Source organism: Anarhichas minor, unplaced genomic scaffold (assembly GCF_050575085.1).
Source record: "Anarhichas minor isolate MPS153535 unplaced genomic scaffold, ASM5057508v1 ptg000014l, whole genome shotgun sequence".
In the NCBI taxonomy this organism is placed as follows: domain Eukaryota; kingdom Metazoa; phylum Chordata; class Actinopteri; order Perciformes; family Anarhichadidae; genus Anarhichas; species Anarhichas minor.
The window spans coordinates 12,969,534-12,986,982 of record NW_027466460.1 but is presented as its reverse complement, the minus strand read 5'-3'; the positions used below and the strand labels follow the sequence as shown (position 1 = coordinate 12,986,982).

At 41.9% G+C, this 17,449-nt stretch overlaps 3 protein-coding genes across 3 annotated transcripts; 2 read left to right on the top strand and 1 right to left on the bottom strand.

The window, feature by feature from the left end:
• Window positions 1–235: 235 nt before the first annotated feature.
• On the bottom strand, window positions 236–2,144 carry ubl5 (ubiquitin like 5). The gene is made up of 5 exons (XM_076091559.1): window positions 2,021–2,144; window positions 1,593–1,657; window positions 944–1,027; window positions 815–852; window positions 236–506 (listed from the first exon to the last, which is right to left on the bottom strand). Exons 2-5 carry the CDS (start codon window positions 1,646–1,648, stop codon window positions 463–465), a joined length of 222 nt encoding a protein of 73 aa, XP_075947674.1. The 5' UTR covers window positions 1,649–1,657; window positions 2,021–2,144; the 3' UTR covers window positions 236–462.
• A 56-nt stretch (window positions 2,145–2,200) lies between these two features.
• pin1 (peptidylprolyl cis/trans isomerase, NIMA-interacting 1) lies at window positions 2,201–6,422 on the top strand. The gene is made up of 5 exons (XM_076091558.1): window positions 2,201–2,380; window positions 3,726–3,808; window positions 4,551–4,659; window positions 4,758–4,868; window positions 5,520–6,422. Exons 1-5 carry the CDS (start codon window positions 2,323–2,325, stop codon window positions 5,627–5,629), a joined length of 471 nt encoding a protein of 156 aa, XP_075947673.1. The 5' UTR covers window positions 2,201–2,322; the 3' UTR covers window positions 5,630–6,422.
• A 493-nt stretch (window positions 6,423–6,915) lies between these two features.
• LOC142949740 (uncharacterized) lies at window positions 6,916–17,039 on the top strand. The gene is made up of 11 exons (XM_076091556.1): window positions 6,916–7,511; window positions 7,982–8,362; window positions 8,701–10,503; window positions 10,590–10,678; window positions 10,808–10,866; window positions 11,699–11,862; window positions 13,112–13,277; window positions 13,373–13,564; window positions 14,851–15,072; window positions 16,444–16,603; window positions 16,680–17,039. The coding sequence occupies exons 1-11, from the start codon at window positions 7,469–7,471 to the stop codon at window positions 16,752–16,754; spliced, it is 3,354 nt and encodes a 1,117-aa protein (XP_075947671.1). The 5' UTR covers window positions 6,916–7,468; the 3' UTR covers window positions 16,755–17,039.
• The last annotated feature ends 410 nt before the right edge of the window (window positions 17,040–17,449 follow it).

Genomic DNA, 17,449 nt, shown 5'->3' with positions numbered 1-17,449 from the left:
GTTTGTACAGTGATTAAGTAAATACGTGTACTATACTTCATGCCAGTGAGATCAAAAGTACACAATCATATTCATACTTCTGCTTAATAAGCTTAGGTCATGTTACTTCATTTATTTTGACACTGTACCAGAGAAATTAATGCAATGATCTCTGTACAAACATTTTAAAATTACATTGTAGTCATACAAGAGTTTACAGTCAAGATTACAGGACAGCAATGACCAGCACTCAGCCTTGTTGGTAGGTAAATATCCGCTTTAATTCCAAAATATCAAAACAAAAACTGCACATGTCTTTCACACAATTTCCGGGCAAACAAAGTCATACGCTAAAACTGAGACCAATGTCTATGTAGATACTGCTCTTGCTCTCTCTGATGATCATGGTGGTTTTCTGCGACCAATTCCATTTCTCTGCGAGTGTGTGTCAATGAAGAGGGTCATCTGTGGTCCTCCTCTGGTCTACTGGTAGTACAGCTCCAGGTTCATCCCATCATGGATTTCATCTGCAGATGTTGTGGTTAAGTACAACCGATCAGGATAAAATAGTTCCGCTTGGTAAAAGTTTGCTACCATTAAATGCTTCTTCTGTTTTCAGATGACATACAGAAATACCGCTGACATCCACAATATCGACTTGTTAATGTATCTGCAATGAATATTTCATCAAAGTTAAAATGACCTCAAAAAGTAATTCAAAACATGCAACTTCCAAGTATATTATGAAGATGAGGTTCATCCAAATCAGTGGTAATGGGATCTACTCATGCAAATAATTCAGAGGCAGCCGCTGCAAAGGTTGTTTCAAGGATACAGTCCCCCAGAGACACGTGGTCCTTGAATATGGTATACCTGTGGGCACAGAGGAGGAACAATCAACCACTAATAAAAGACAGCCACAGAAACACTTGTTATGGTCAGTACTCCAGTACAAGCAACTTACCATTTCTTTAGTACAATCTTGTCAAAACGTGTTCCTGTCTGAGCAGCAATGAGCTTCTTTAGATCTCCAATAGTGTCTTCAGAACTGAAACATGGCGGTTAAGGAAGTAGCAACGTGATGGCACCGAAAAACAATTCAAACGTGGTTTAACTAACAGGTTAATATGGTGTCATCTAGCCTTACTTGGTTCTTCAAAATATGATGTTGATGGATATTTTTTTGTTGATCTTGGAGGAAGTTGTCTTGAATTACAGAGTGCTCTTATTTTGAAAATATGCATTTTTTAATGCTTGAAGTTAGGACTTCAAAACTACCCAAATAAAATAGCAATTAATTCACTTTGCATCTACTGCACACCAGTCTACCACAAATATATATTATTTTCTGTATGATATATTGTATCCCAATCATTTAACTTTTGCACTATTTCATGTCTTCTTTAGAGTCTAATTTTTACTTGTTTTATTCCTTTTTAATACTATATTTTGAGTTGAAAAGAGGCCTTAAATCCAAGATTTCCATTTGTTAACGAATGCATCTCTGTAATCAAGTCAAGCTAACTCCACGTTAGCTGTACGTGGATCCGGGTACAACACGTGTGGCAGGACGCATTATTCAGGAGTAACTCCAGAGTTTCAGAGAAGGATACTTGCACTTTACCCGGACTTTCTTGCCCAGGCGATCGTTGCAAACCACCTCGATCATTTTCAGTTTCTGTCAGCCAATGAAGATAGTTGGTTAGCATGAACATGTGTGAATGTTGAGTCGCTCCAAAACAATTGTCCATAAAACTTAAGACAATGGTGGCCGTACATTTAGCTAGTTAGAAGCTCCAGCCATGTGGCCACGTGAGAGACGCAGAGCCTGAACTGTAAAAATCTGTTTAAATAAGTCAGGTTGTTTTGTTTGGTGTTCGCTAACACCAGCTAGCTAGAGCTCACAACACGCTAACGTTATATTAGCGTCTATTGTATTTACCAATGTGCGTAATGTTACAAAGCACACAAGAAAACCAACATTCGGTCTTTAACATGTCAATGACAGTGTGTTAAATTAACTTAAATGTGACATTCCTACCTGGAAATTCACACCAGAATAACAAATATTGCTTTTAGATGGTTTTCTGTGGACTGTTCTCCGTCCGTAAAGCTGATTTGTTTTGTGTATAAGCCTCTCAGCCAATCAAATTGGCACAACGGTGATTGACAGCCAGCATTAGCCTATGATAGGACAGTGAAAAGGCGGGACCTGATTCTGAAAACAACGCGTACCGTAAACACGCTGCTAACTGTCGTACTTTGCTTAGCTGCAGCCCAACCTGTCACACACACGGTAGCTTCATTGAAATTTAATTTGCAAACGCTGCTGCAGAAATACTAATGGCAGACGAGGAGAAGTTACCTGGTGGATGGGAGAAAAGAATGAGCCGCAGTTCAGGTGAGACAGAAGCCTCGAGAAGCTAAATATGCTAGCTAGCTAAGCTAAATGGCAATATGTACCGTTATGGATTTAGCTTACGAGCTAGCAGACCCAGCATCGTGGTTTAGTGTTGAAACGAGGCAGATGAGACTTTAACTTTGATGCTGATGTGCTGAAACAAGTGGCGGGTAACTCTGTCTCATCGGTGTGTTTTGCTAAATGTGTCGTTTGGCTGTTATTTGGGGTGTGTTGCTTCATGATCGCGCCAGAGCTGCTGCTGCGAGGCCCTCCGCATGACGTCATTCTGCTCCAGTGCCTCAGTCACCTGCACTGCACGAGCCTGAGCAGATTTTACATATTTATGTTGGGAGCCCAAAAAAACAAGCTTAGTAGATTGCAATCCCATTAAAACATGACTATTTTATGGTTTACTTGGCTGCAGCATAACAGTGAAGGGAAGAAGTATACAGAGTCTAAATATACTCGACTACAAATACAATTCTTGCATTCAAAATCTTACTTAAAGTATTACATTTTAAAGTATTGTGAGCAAATACTATATAGGTCTGCTATGTTATTGTAGTGCCTTTTTTATTACAATGATGCACTTTCTACTATGTTTCATATATACCATACTATATCATAATGTACCATATAACATAATATGTTACAGTACTCAATTTTATTAATGCACACATATTAATTACACCAGTCAATTTCTTATTCAATGTACCGCCTATTATTTATTTCTGTCCTGCTGAAACAACACTTTCCTGCTGGGGATCAATAAGGGTGTATCTTAATCTTAAAATGTACATTAAGTGTGAAAAGTAAAAGTACTCATTGAGCAGTAAATTGGTCCCCGTCAGTGCTGCATTAATGTCCATGTTGCATTTTACTGCTGTAGATGTTTGAGCCATGTTAATTTTAACTATATTGTTGGCTAGTTTAATGTAAAGAAATGCATCATATTCTATGAGATCATCATATGTTTGTATACAGTTGCCGCCCTGTGAGAACAACGTATGCGCTCAGAAAAACAGCTCTGTTTTCAGCTTTGCGACAATGCATTTTCCAGCTAAATAAACTATTTAAAACCTCACTTGGATCCGCTGGAAAATGCACCGTCACAAAGCTGAAAGCAGTTTTTCTGAGCTAATGAAAAGTTGACTTTAGAGATATGTGGTTCTCGCAGGACAGCGATGCTTTATGTTGCCATGTTGAGAGCCTCGTGGAGGCAATATATATGTTCAGAATTTCATATTGAGCACCATTAAATGTGTCTTCAGCTTGTTCTGCTGCCTTCATTTGTATTAAAAGTAATTGAATGCATCTTTATTGGCTGTCACTCTTTGTCCTGCAGGAAAAGTCTACTACTTCAACCACATCACCAACGCCAGCCAGTGGGAACGTCCGGTGGGAGATGGCCGTGGAGAGCCAGACAAGGTTATTATGTGTAATATTTTAAATGTATTTATTATTATAATAACAATACACTTTTATTATAGAGCACTTTTCAAAATGAGAGTTACAAAGTGTTTTACAAGTGTTTTACAACTAGTTTAGTGATGACTGAAATTAGTGATGGGTGGACGAGGCTTTATGAAGATTTGGGCTTCCTGCCAAAAAGAAGTAAAGTTTTGGATTTGAAAATAAAACATAGGGACATGTGGTGGTTTGTAGAAATGTTTGCAGCCCCGTAAGACTAGAGCCAAACCTGCTGGTTGCATGCTGTGGTTTCAGTCCCACGTGTTTAATAACACCTCTTAGTTCATAAATTGTAACTAGTGACACTTTTAATGGTGCTTTGTTAAATATTTAGAAAATCATTGCACAACAACATTTGATTTGCCAGGAAAATGTCTATGTGGCTGGTGAATTACAACTTCAATTAAAGTTTGGTGGGTTAAAACAAACTTTGGCTGAGGTTTATGGGATTAAAAGCTTCTGAACGTTTACAACTCCTGACCCGATCAGTTATTGTTGTTAAAGAAGTCTTGATGACTTCCGAACGTTTACAACTCGAGTAAGAAAAAAACATTTACTTCGATACTAACAACACTAAAGCCATTTGTTACGATTTATTTATCTTATCTCTGTCGTATTAGATGGTGGTACTGACTTATTCATACCAGTCTTATTGATTCTTGACACTGATCGGTTTGTGTTTTTTTTTTCACTCACTCAGGTACGCTGCTCTCACCTCCTGGTGAAGCACAGTCAGTCACGTCGTCCATCTTCTTGGCGAGAACAAACTATCACACGAACTAAAGACGAGGCCCTGGAGCTCATTCAGAGTACGTAAGGCATTGGAGGGGGGGGGGGGGGGGGGGGGGGGTTCGATCACGTCTGATCAACATGTTAAAGTTGTTGTTGTTTCCTCTCTTCTGTGCAGAGTATATAGAAGACATCAAGTCTGGAGAGGAGAAGTTTGAGTCCCTGGCTTCTCAGTTCAGCGACTGCAGCTCAGCTAAGAATGGTGGAGATCTGGGATTATTTGGCAAAGGTACGTACTCCAGTACCTAGTTAGGCTTTTTAAAATTCATATGAAATAAAGGAGAGGTGCGGAAGACTGTCCTATATCCTATGTTTTCGGGTTGTCCATCCCATTCTCGTAAATCTGATATCTCAGGAGCGCCTCGAGGGAATTTCTTCAAATTTGGCACAAACGCCCTCTTGGACTCGAGGTTAAACTGATCCGATTTTGGTGGTTAAAGTTCACTGCAAGCTCACAAAACACTCAAGAATTCATAGGCTATTTATGACAATATCACACAAATGTCCAATCGGATAAAATGGTGATATTTTGGAAAGACATGGATGTAAACTGCAACATGACTGGTTGGCAGAGGTGGGACTACATGGTACTTGTAGTTAGTGTTATTATTTTAAGATTCATTTTAACGTTTGTTTTAATTTCATTTAATTTCTGGCAATATTTGACAAGCTTCCAACTCAATAACCATCACTGACTGGCTGTGCCTCAGTGACACGCCCACCAGTTGAAAGTAAAACCTAATGTACTTTCATAAAGAAAAGTATCTATGCACACACAGGTCACAGATGATAATTTACAATGTGTTCATGTGTGAGTTTTCATTTGAATGTGGATAAAATAATGTATTACTTCAACATAATATATCTGTTTATGTTTTAGGTCAAATGCAGAAGCCGTTTGAAGATGCCTCCTTTGCTCTCAAAGTGGGAGACATGAGCGGTCCTGTTTTTACTGAATCTGGAGTCCACATCATCCTACGTACTGGTTGACAGGAAGAAGCCACATACTTTACTTTCCTCTCAAGTCTTCACACACACACACACACAGTCCAACCCAACCTGACCTGGTTTATTTTAATGGTCCACACCACCCAATAAACAAGAGTTTAATGGGATCATTTTGTTCCAAGCACTATCGGACATGTACGAATAATTAAATCACACTGAACATCAAGGAGTATCGCAGATTATTCCTGTGAGACCTCAAGCTTTTATTAACCCTGGCAATACCATTATATTAAAAACATGAGTGCCTGTGACTCTGTTGAAGTGATTCCTCCCGTGGAAACAGTTTCACGCGATGCGCGACGTTTGAAAGTGCGTCTGTAAAAGCTTGTTTTTGTATGTGCATGTCTTCAAAAAAAGGACCATTTACTGTATGTTTCCCTGTAACCTTTTCCATTTCTACTGTATGTGTGCCTGAACAGATCCTCGATCTTGTTTTGGAAAATGGATTCATAAGATGTTTAAAATACTTTTACATATACAGTATACATTGCAGTTTGAGAAAGTGCTGTTATTCTGAGTTCTCTACATTTCGCATTGATTTGAGTTCGTTATCCTTTGCAGATATCCAGTAAGAAACGATCATTTGTTGTCATAATCCACTTTGAAAAGTGCATGTGTCCTCTCCCTTAGGATATGCAAAGATAAAGATGACATGGTTGAAAACTTCCAGGTTTTAACAATCAGCTCTGCAGCTTTTAAAATCAAAGTTCAGATGACCTGTAACACCGTCATTATTCAGAGTTTTTCCTGCATCAATAAAAATATCTTTTTATAAGTCTGTTGTTTTGTGGTTTATTTAGAGCAGAATTAAACAATGAGATCATACACATTTTCAAATGGTAGTTTATGGATGAGAGCATTTTGAAAAGGCTAATGAGAAAGATAAAGACTTATCTCGGTGAGACCCTTTAATAGATACTTAAAAGTGTAAAAGAAAAGCAATTTTAACAATCCTCCAGAGACGACAGATATCCGATACATTTACCAAAAACCAACCCAAGATTGCTAGCCTATATATATATTTATTTAGATATCTAAATATTTTTCTTTTTCGTCAGTTTGATTCATTGATTGCTGTCAGGATGTAATAAGATTTTAAACAAAAACATTTTAGAAGAAGATTACCAACCCTGCCTTTAATTTCAAGTTTGTCAGCTTGTTCTGATGTTATTCTGCCCCAATGTGGCCACGCGCACAAACAATAATAATAGGCTCCAGCTCTATAATTCATCTTCATGTCTGATGAGTGATAATGAAGCCATCCTGCTACCGGGCACTGGTTTCCATCTCTCCCTGTCTGACACACAGTGGGGTGTGAATGTAAAAGCGCTAATAAACTGCCCCCGCCCTGTCATGTCTCCATGCCTCCTGTGGTAAAGGTTTCCTGTGTTGCGTTTAAGCATGTGTGTAAAAACCAGCTCCCTGCCGCGACCACTGGATTCCTTCCTCTCATCTTTGGGAAACGTTCGTTTGAATCAAACAAACTGGCGCACGGAACAGCCCGGGGGCGCACATAAAACCTCTGTCCGTCCCGCATTACGAGGAGCACCGTCCGACACACGTGCAGCTCATTTGGGTGACCGTGCGGCGCCGTGCCCCTGACAGCACGGCGGTTTCCGTTAGAAGGAAATGATGGAGAAGGAAAGTTTCTGACGCCTCTCCGTTTCGCTGGGACTGCTCTGCTCGCAGGAAAACTGGAGATCATTTTTTCGCTCTGCGCGGTTCACTCGTCCTCATCATAACGCACAGATACTGTACATCTGAGCTATATGGATTTGGGATTAATAAGGTCTCCGACACTGAAATGTCTCAGGATTGGAAATGCAGCTCCACGCCTGCCTGTTGCTTTTTATTATCACAACAGGTAAGGACCTCTGCTGTAAACTGCTATCTTATTATGAAGCCCACTCCTTTTATTGTCACCGAGCTTTGTATTTTCTTTTATCTGAAACTGCTGTTTCGTTTTCAGCTACTTTTAAATTAAGTCACAACATCGCTGCTCTTCTGTCAATACAAACGAGGTTGGTAGGTTTCTGTAGAGTTGAGTTGTGTACCCTGCTTCAAGCCCTGATCCAAATATATAGGGGTCATCAAATTATTCAAGAGATAATTAAAGAGGGGGACGATCTGTGCATTTTTATTAAGTTTGTTTTTTTCCTTTAATTGTCTGGGTTTTGCTTTTACATTTTCCTGCTTCAAAAAAAATCGGAGAATGATAATTATCTGTGTTTGAACTGGACACAATAAATCAGTTTTCACTGCAACATCACACAGATTTATGCCAGATTGATGCCCTCTTTTACCAGCGTCTTTTTTCTTCTTCTCTTTCCTCAGATAAAACACTGGCCTTGCTGCACCACCACTGTGGTGGAGATGTCAGCCTGGACAAACAGCCTGCTGGTCACATCAATCTCACTTTACCTGGACTGTTTACTGACACCAGCAACACACCCATGAACCACCAGTCTGACAGAACCCCGACGGTTCCAGTTTGCACCTGGACGATAGGTGTTCCTCTGGGTCCGACGGTCCTTTTAAAGTTAGTGTGGTTGGACAGTGGTTCAAGGGTAGTAGTGCGCTGTGTTTTGAACGAGGCAGATCAGGTCCTGGAGAGCGGGGGGACGGCTCTGCTCTCCCACTGTGATGGAAACAAAGCCACCTTCACTTGGACAGGAGCAGGACGCTCCTCAAATGAAATGCAGTTGTCCTATTATGGTGAGAAACCATTACTCAATTATCTAGTTTGACTTATTGAGTCAGGATGGCCCACTTTCCTGCACCCTGATCATGAGAGTATGATCCAACTGTTGAAAAAGCTGCTTATTTAGTTGTCTCAATGAATATATAAGGTTTTGTTTCGTATATTATGGTTACATTGACTGTACTATGTGAAACTGTGGAAATGTATTGTTCAAAGCTTTGAGTCCGTCGGAAAGTTCTTGTCACACTCACTGTGGTGTGAGACACAGACTTGTTATGTTGTTGTGATTTCCACTCTTGTCTCTCCTCACCCTCTCCCTCTCTGTTTTTTTGTGTTTGTTTTGGTCATGCAGTCCAGGAAGATGAGAGGAATTCCTCGGACGACCCTACCAGCCCACGTTCAGACCAAGACCTCCTGCGTTGGACAGGAACCAGCTTTACAAGCGCCGCTCCTGTTGGTCAAGACGTGGTGAGGGGGACAGACGGGGGCAGAGGTCGCCTCTTTGAAGGTCTGGAGTGGAGCTCCGGGCCTCGGTCTGCGTCTAGTCCCTCCTCTCAGGACCAGGGCCCGCTGCACCCCGCCTCACCCCCGCAGGGACTCACTGTGGCTGGGAGAGCTGATAGGGAAACTCTCCCGCTTCCTGAGGAAGAACCTAACAATGGAGCGGATACATCTGGAGCTCCTCACCTCGCCGATGGAAAAATATCTGCCAGAGAGAGAGCACGCCCCTATTTTCAGCCTACAGACTCGCTGTTTCAACCATCGCACACGACAAACACGGGGAAAAAATCAAGCAACGAGCTCCCTCAAACCCAGATTGCAGTGACACATGCAACAGCCATTAGCTCCAACACCTTGCTTGGCACATATATTCACAAATATACAGCCACTCAGACATCTAAGCTATCTACAAACACACAACTCCCCCATTCCTGGAGGAGCCAGCGAAGCACAGACAGACTTAACTCGGACCTGACCTCCGCCGTCACCTCTAATCCTCTAAAATCCCCCACTGAACCTCAGCAGGGTGACTCACACACTGATATTGAACCCACTGCGCCGTCACCATCATCCTCACAGCTCTCCAGCGGGACTCATTCATCCGCCGCCCACGTCGCAGAGCTTGAAACCGCTGTTGGTGCCGTGGAGTCTGCTTCATTTCATCCAAACAGGAGTGGAACTGACTCATCGGCATCATCTGCGTCAAAGGTCACCAATCAAACTGCTGCGTTCGAGTCCTCTGACAAACTTGAGAACCTTCACACTTTCACTTCCTCCACACAGAGTGAAACAAGCTCTCCACAAATCACAGAGGGCCTTGCGCGCTCGCCACTTCCTGACACGTCCTCCCCGCTCACACAGACGAGCAAAGACGAGACACACACGGCATCGCAGAGTACACACAAACGTTTTGCCGACACCATGTCCTCCTCGCCTGGCATCACCGAAGTTGATGACCGGACTTTGAGTTTCACGGGTTCTTCTTCGACACCTCTGATGTTGGGAGATGTAGTCCAGACCTCAGGAACATCCACTGAAACATACACACTGCGTCCCACTTACACACTCTCACATGACAGCTCGCCCACAAATTCACCGACTCCTGTTCCTCCTTCGTCGTCCAGTACGTCCATACCCTCATCAACACCTCCATACACGCTGCAAACACACACTCCATCACCTGGTCATTCACATTTATCTCACACACCCCTTTCTTTGCCCTCCTCTACCACTGAATCCGCTGCCCACACACCACTCGTCGACCACGAAACCACGCCCACACCCTCAGGAACAGCTTCACACACACCTCATACACGGAACAACCTGCCTTTGATGTCTTCTACTAATGTCCCAGTTACGCTTAAACAGCCCAGCAACCACATTACTACTGCACAGACGTCTTTGCTCTCACTCACAACTGCAAAATCGGATTATGGACATGGAGAGGTAGAGGAAGTAGAGAGAGAGGATAAGTCTTGGCAATGGTTTACAGGCAGCACAACCACACTAACTCCCACAGCCGGAGCTCCATCGTGGACAACCTTGCATCCCAGCCAGGAGAACCGTTTGCCACTCACACCTCCTGTTTTAACCCCCACAACTAGTCACACACCCAAGTTCTACATCGTGCCAGACCAACCTTCAGCCATCAGAGGTAATGTACATATTTGTGTGTGATTAAATAATAGTTTTTTTTCTGTGTCCAGGCTTGTAATGGATTTATTTTCCTGATTTGTCCAGTGGAGTCAATTGAGCTGCTGCTGCAGATTGTTGTGGAAGAGTCCAAATCGGCTTTTTCTTCTGGTTTGGAGGAAGACACCGCTGCCTGGGTGAGGGATTATGTACACACACACACACACTGGCATGCAGAAAAGCACCAACAAATCGTGCGATTATACAATAGCTTTAGAGTTTGATTTAGGGGCTGCTATAAAGTCCTCATTCCATGTTTCTTTCAGGTGGAGCCGTACCTTCAGAAAGCCCCGGGGTTCAGCCGGCTGCTGGGAGTCTGGAGCAGGTGAAGTCCTATAGAGTACATATACTGTAGCTAAGCTGCATTTAGCCCCATTTTGTGCCTCTCATCTATTACCATTAAAGTCAAGTCACAGGACGTTGACATTTTGACGCGCTAACAAGTTTTTATTGGCAAACAGTTTCTTATTAACACGTCCAGCAGACATGGAACTACATTATCCTTCATTTGAAGTTGTGTTTCTGGTCAAGTGACAAATGTAAATCACATTCTCCCTTTAGCTCTCTTGTGGTCTCCTCCAACTCCTGAGGAGGGAAGTATTTTGTCTCTTTAGCTGCTTAATGCTCCACTATGTCCATCAGCTAATTCTATTGCCTCTCAACGGCTCTCAACATGGTGACGGATGAGCCGGTGATAACAGCGCTAACAGTGCAAACTACAGCAAAAGTGCTGACAGAGCTAACAGTGTTTACCTGAGAGGGGAAACCGGAGGGGCGTTATCAGCTGTAACCGCCGTATTAGTGAGCTAACCAGTGGACACGCTCACATGCATGAACATGCACTAAAAGCACACGAGGCCGGCTGTGTCAACCAAGAAGCTCGGATTACGTAGAAACTCGGATTACAACCCACACAGAGGGAGACATTACTCCAATACATCTCTACATAACAAATCATTGTTTGCTGCTATATTAATGCCCTGAATCCCTTCTTTAAATGGGGTTTTCATAGATGGCCAGGTATTTATCTTTTAGAAAAGATGCTTAGCTCTGTGATTCGAATACAGTGGTAAAACATGAGAGGCACAAACTGGGGTTGCGCTGCATAGGGTTTTGTGAAGAGAGCTACAGAAAGTGGATGTGCTGCCGTTTTTCAGTGGCCACGCAGTGCAGAGTCTGGTGGAGTTCAGAACCAGCGGGGCTCTGCGGTGGCTCGGCATGACTGGCCCCGCGTCGCTGTTGGAACGAACAGGACTAGCTCAGGCTGTGTGCGAGGGGAGGAGCTTCAGATCATCCAAGATCACCAACATCACACTGGGAGGTAAGGCAATTTGAGATGCCCGCCTACGCACAGCTGACCAAAGACGCTTAACTTTTCAGGCACCTGAGTGGTCTCAGGCGAATCGTTGCAACTCGTTCTTCTCTCTCCTCTGATATCCCGTCATCTCTTTACTGTCCTTAACATTTACCTGACAGGGCATTCCAGTCTTTCAATCGGAGTTGATTTGTGCACTCTGTAGGTTTTTAGACTTTAGGCCCCCAGTATGACCAAAAGTGTATCGGGTCTTATTTGGACTTTAAAATTCTTTGAACAGAATGAAAATATTGCAACGCAGGATTCTTGTAACTTCAAGCATAATAATGCATAGCTACGAAGTAAATCTGCCTCTGTTTGGTCACATTTCTCACTAATTGGTGACATTTATGGGAAGATTTTTATGCAGTTTCACCTTTTGAGTAAAGCAACCTGTGTACTGCATCTAAGAGAGCCTGGCGTTAAGGGAACAGACATTAACACATTTCAGACCCTTGTCCCAGATGTCCTCTGTGGGAATTCCATTCTTAACCTGCTTACTTAATTAACCCAGTTACAGGCAGACTCATGTAAACATCATAACGCAGTCAGATTGACTCAGTTAAACTCACAATCTAGTTATGGGAAATCTGATTATGAAGTCTGGCTCACTCGGATATTAAACTGGTTACTGTGGTATGTCATCATCTTACTCTACTGCTTTCACTTTTGGTGTTTGCCATATATGCCAATTCACAATGGCTCAAGTACTGTAGCTGCATGTTTGCTGTTGGACAAAGTGCATTGACAGGCATGTTCTTCTGGCAGTTTATTTGGGCCAACAGGGATACTTATCGTGCCAACTCTGCATGTAACCATAATCACTAAATTAGACTTAAATAAGACTTATATATTATTTGATTTGCCAATTCATCAAGTTATTTCAGCTAATGCTTAAACATTGACATAAAGGCAGACACATTTAAAGAGTAATGCTGGTAATATTCTATATTTTTTGGCTACTTTACTGTTTTAATTTTTATATAGATGTCCATTGTAGATTATATTTTAATTATAGTGGAGTGCACCAAACGTATATTAATCCACAGCTGAAACTTGTCGTCAACAAATGCGTTAGCACCTGATTGTGGACATTGCTTTTCCTTTTAAAAAAGTAAACCAAATATTTAAGATGTAGCTGTTCAGTGGGATTTATTGGCAATAATCAAAATGAAGAATAACACCAGCCTCATTCTTTAACATATCTTCCCTCCAGGTCTGCAGGGCGATGTGTGCGACTGGTTACTGCAGTGTCCAGCAGGCTACAAGTGTGTGTTTAACCCTGGCACTTCAAACTATAGCTGCTCCTCTGTCTGCCACGTTGACTACTGCCACCATCATGGCATCTGTACTCACCACCCGGGCCAGCTCCCAGTTTGCCGGTAGGACCAGGCAGAGGCTTTAATACATACAGTTTGCATCTCTTCCATCCAAGAAGGTTTTTGTGCATGCAAACGTCTTCTTGTTTGCGTTTCAGCTGCCTTGTAGGAGAGGACTTCTGGTACATGGGTCAGAGGTGTGACGTGAGGATGACTCGAGCGCGGCTCGTGGGCGCGTGTCTTGCCATCTTACTCGTCATGGTGACAGTGATTGGTGTTTTGGCTCTTGTGGCAGTGAGACGCTACCGAGCCATTCTGATCCAGGCCAAAGTGGATCAGACTCGGAGCAGGTATGCACCGACTCACACGTCACAATCACAGCTTACAGCGCTCAAGCTACCATACAAACACACAGATTCACAGATACCACACAGATACCCTGAACATGAAATATGAAGTGTTTTGTTGAAACAAATATGTTGAAAATGAATGAAATGGTTAAATGTGTTTCTGTAACAAGGTGTGATCTTGTGGGTCGACCTTATAATAACCCAAGAAACACACCTTTGGTAAACATGAAAATGCAGTTGACACCAAACAACTCGGATTGATGTGACGTACGTGGCATTAACACAAAGGACACCTTCGGGAAAATTGTGTCCTGGCACAGAATGGGTTTAACTTCACGCACTTTAGTTGTAGTAACAGTAACGTCCACTAGATGTCGGAGTCTGGCTGCTGAACCACATGTTTAGGATGAAGGCTGCATTGTGAACTCTTGGAAAATGTTGAGTCAGTCTGGTTGAATCCGAATGTCCACCGTCTAGACTTGCAGACAGCCCATGAAGGACTTCAGTCATGCGTACCGTGATACGTTCACTGCCATCACGTCAAGTCTGTAAGGTGTTAGTCTTGCACATTCACATGTTATGAACTATAAATAGTCTATAAAGTGAAGTCTGGAGACATCTGCTCCCCAAGCTGACTCTCTGGAAGTCTGCAAAAAGTGCAGACATTGGGATTCAGCCTGTTAAGGCCTTTGTGTTGAGACACTTGTTGTCTGAACCTAAATCCCAGAGGGAGACTGCAAGAGAGAAGAGTTCTATCCACCTTGACTGATGTAATTTCATCGTATTGCTGAGATTAACTTCAAATATTGGGTGTGGACACAGACGGATAAAGTTCAGTCTGAAGTTAAGCTGTAAATCCACAGTGTTTTACGAACAGTAGAGAGAGAGTTCTGTCCAGAGAAAGTTGGACTCTCTCTGAGGTTTCTTCCATTTTTTTTTTTTTTTGGTCCATTAATAGTTTATTGGGGGGTGAGCTTTTCTTTATCCGATGCGAAGGGTCTAAGGTAAGAGGAGGTTGTATGTGGTCCAGATTGTAAAGCCCTCTGTGGCAAATGTGTGATATTAAGTTATGCAAATTGAATTGAATAGAATGTTCAAGTCCATTAGTTATTTTTATCCAGTGAGACTTGAAGAAAAAAAAATAAAATAAATGTATATTACATACACACATATGTATGAAAAATATGTATTCATACTCAAGCCCAGATCAAATTGAAGCAGATACATGAATATGAATATTGTGCCGTGAATAATTATCCTCACACTATGATTTGTTGTGTCTGCAGCTATCGCAGGTTCAACCATTTCGATGAGCTGTCAGGACGGTTCGGGTTGCGTTCGTGGGCAGGATCAGCGGACTCGCTAGATAATCCCGCCTTTACGCGCTCCGATGAGTTACTGCACCTGCAGGCGCTCGACCGCACCTGCTGTTACCACGACGACACGCTGTCGCTGGCCTCCACCTGCCCCAGCCACGGGGCTCGCATCAATACAATCTACCCACACAGGTACACACACACACACAGTCCATAAACGCACATGAATGGTTCATATTCTTGATAGTATGAATGTTATTGACATGCAGAGAGCTAATGTCTGTCTGTCCTCCTCAATCTGTCTAAAGCATGAAATACATATTACAGTATGTATATGATCTAAGATCTAAGAAAATAATGATCAAGATACAAACAAGCTAAATGCACATCTAAACAGGCTGCTTTTGAAAAGTTCAGCAACCAAGCAGACATTAGATCTGCAACCCAAACTTAGACACACACACAATCTTAAATTATACAAACAGAAAAACTGAACTTGGACACACCTAATAATTACTTTTAAAGGACCAGTGTGTTGGATTTATGGGGATTTTTAGGCAGAAATGGAATATAATATTCATAATTATGTTTTCATTTGTGTATAATCGCCTGAAACAAAGAATCTTTGTGCTGTCATGTTGCACCACAATGTTTCTACAGCCGCCCAGTAAGGACAAAAACTGGCACTAGCAAGAGGGTTTCGCATTTTTATGTTACCTAAAGGTCACTTTTGTTCTTGGAAAGCTTGGAAAAGGAGGGGTGCACTAGAAGCCACGACATCTTACAAGAAAACAATAACCTTACTTTCACAGCTGCCAGTTGGGGGGCAGCAGATACACGTATTTGGTTCATTAGCTGCTAAATGCTTCAGTGTTCATCAGCAAGTTGCTCAGAGTCGCTCAGAGCTAGGCAGGTAGTGTACAGTGGTTTATCAGAGCATTTTCTGAAAACAGCTGCCTGCATCTTGAAGTGAGGCTGCTGAGGTTGACAGACTGAACTAAAAGCCAAAACATTAAAGTTATGGGCCGTAAAACCCGAAACGATAACCTGAAAGATGCTTTAAAAACAAAAAAGGCCTGTAGAGCTGAATTGGGTGATAATTCTTTGCGAGGTTTTCATTCTCACCTGCCCCCTTTCATCTTTGGCTGCTATAGAAATAGTTTTTAAAAGCAGTTTTAATGATTTACTCAATAAAGTAGCATTCAATGTTGTATTAAATCAAAGCAAAAGCAATAAAGTAAAGACATAAAAGTAACAGATAAAACACAACAACTGAATGAATTCAATTGTGTGACATTAAATATAACACAAAGTGTATCCCAAGCTATGGCTTAATACATGTTTAAAACCCAATAAAAGTTCAAATGAAGAGAATAAATCACTAAAGCCAATATCAATGAATAAAACTACATTCATATCCTTTTCCTAATCTGTATCTTAAGCTTTTACTGCCTTTAGTTCCCCTACAGAATGTAAATGTATGTCTGAAAGTATTCCTTCACTCATATAATATACAAACAACGTCTGTGTAAATAATCCCTTGGCTGTCTGTATTCCCTGTAGCTCTCAGTATGGTTGGAGGGGAAGCGGGATGAGCATGGGCGACGGTGTGTTGGACTCGGGCAAGGCCAGTGACCTTTCTGTCTGCAGCTGGCCCGTGGAACCCATTCAGTGGACTCCCTTCCCCCTTCTGCAGAAACTGGCCACCCAAAGGACACCCACAGTGAGTGTTTGACAGGTATATCTATATACATATGAGCACGTATATCTGGTTTCAATATGTTTCCCTGTGAAACCAGGTGAGGGTGTCGAGGCCGCGGTCCTACTGTGAAGGCATGGAGCTGGTAGACCTGGGGAAGAGCTGGACTGCTTGACTCACGTAAAGAAGAATCAAATCAAAAGTTGACACTGGTTTTTGCAGCTCGTTATTGCGTTCTAGGCCTCAAATGTTCTTGTTTTGTTGATGAAAACTGTAAAAAAAACAATAAGTGTAAATGTGTATATAAGTGTATATTTTTTGCTACATGTTCTGTTTCTGATCCCTCTGATGAGATGTAGGATGTACTGTAAAGAAAGAAGAACAAAAGAGTGTGTCTAAATGGTGCAGAGTCTTATATCATGCTTTAATAAACATAAATCTTACTCAGGGCAAAAATAAATGCATTTGCTTTTGCCAATTAAAAATGTGAGTCCTTTTAAACATACTGAGCTTTGCACTCTGAGGTCATCGCTTAGAAAGTTGTGGAGCACAAATGCACATTTTCACACAAAGGCCGTTAAAATGCTTTATATAATGCATTAAAACATTTTACAGAAAGCACAGCATAAACCATACAAACACAAACGAGATAAAAGGTGTGTCTCACATTATTACTGTATCTAATCTCAGGGTCGTGTCTGATAGAAGGACCCGTGTCAAAATCTAGTTTTAAGAATTGATTAGCCCTCTATTGCATGACTTATAACTTAAACATTATTAATATGTTTTAATGTTATTACTTCAAAAAATGGAAATATATGAAAAATCCACATTAAGAAGTTCACGTTACATTCTCCATTCTGACCCACT

Coding starts and splice junctions, on each gene's coding strand:
- pin1 (XM_076091558.1), top strand. CDS start 2,323: ATGGCAGACGAGGAGAAGTTACCTGGTGGATGGGAGAAAAGAATGAGC. Junction 3,809..4,550: donor GCCGTGGAGAGCCAGACAAG/GTTATTATGTGT, acceptor TCACTCACTCAG/GTACGCTGCTCTCACCTCCT. Junction 4,869..5,519: donor TCTGGGATTATTTGGCAAAG/GTACGTACTCCA, acceptor TTTATGTTTTAG/GTCAAATGCAGAAGCCGTTT.
- LOC142949740 (XM_076091556.1), top strand. CDS start 7,469: ATGCAGCTCCACGCCTGCCTGTTGCTTTTTATTATCACAACAG. Junction 7,512..7,981: donor GCTTTTTATTATCACAACAG/GTAAGGACCTCT, acceptor CTCTTTCCTCAG/ATAAAACACTGGCCTTGCTG. Junction 11,863..13,111: donor CACCAACATCACACTGGGAG/GTAAGGCAATTT, acceptor TCTTCCCTCCAG/GTCTGCAGGGCGATGTGTGC.
- ubl5 (XM_076091559.1), bottom strand. CDS start 1,648: ATGATCGAGGTGGTTTGCAACGATCGCCTGGGCAAGAAAGTCCGGGTA. Junction 1,028..1,592: donor AAAGTCCGGGTAAAGTGCAA/GTATCCTTCTCT, acceptor GCCATGTTTCAG/TTCTGAAGACACTATTGGAG. Junction 853..943: donor AAGATTGTACTAAAGAAATG/GTAAGTTGCTTG, acceptor CTGTGCCCACAG/GTATACCATATTCAAGGACC.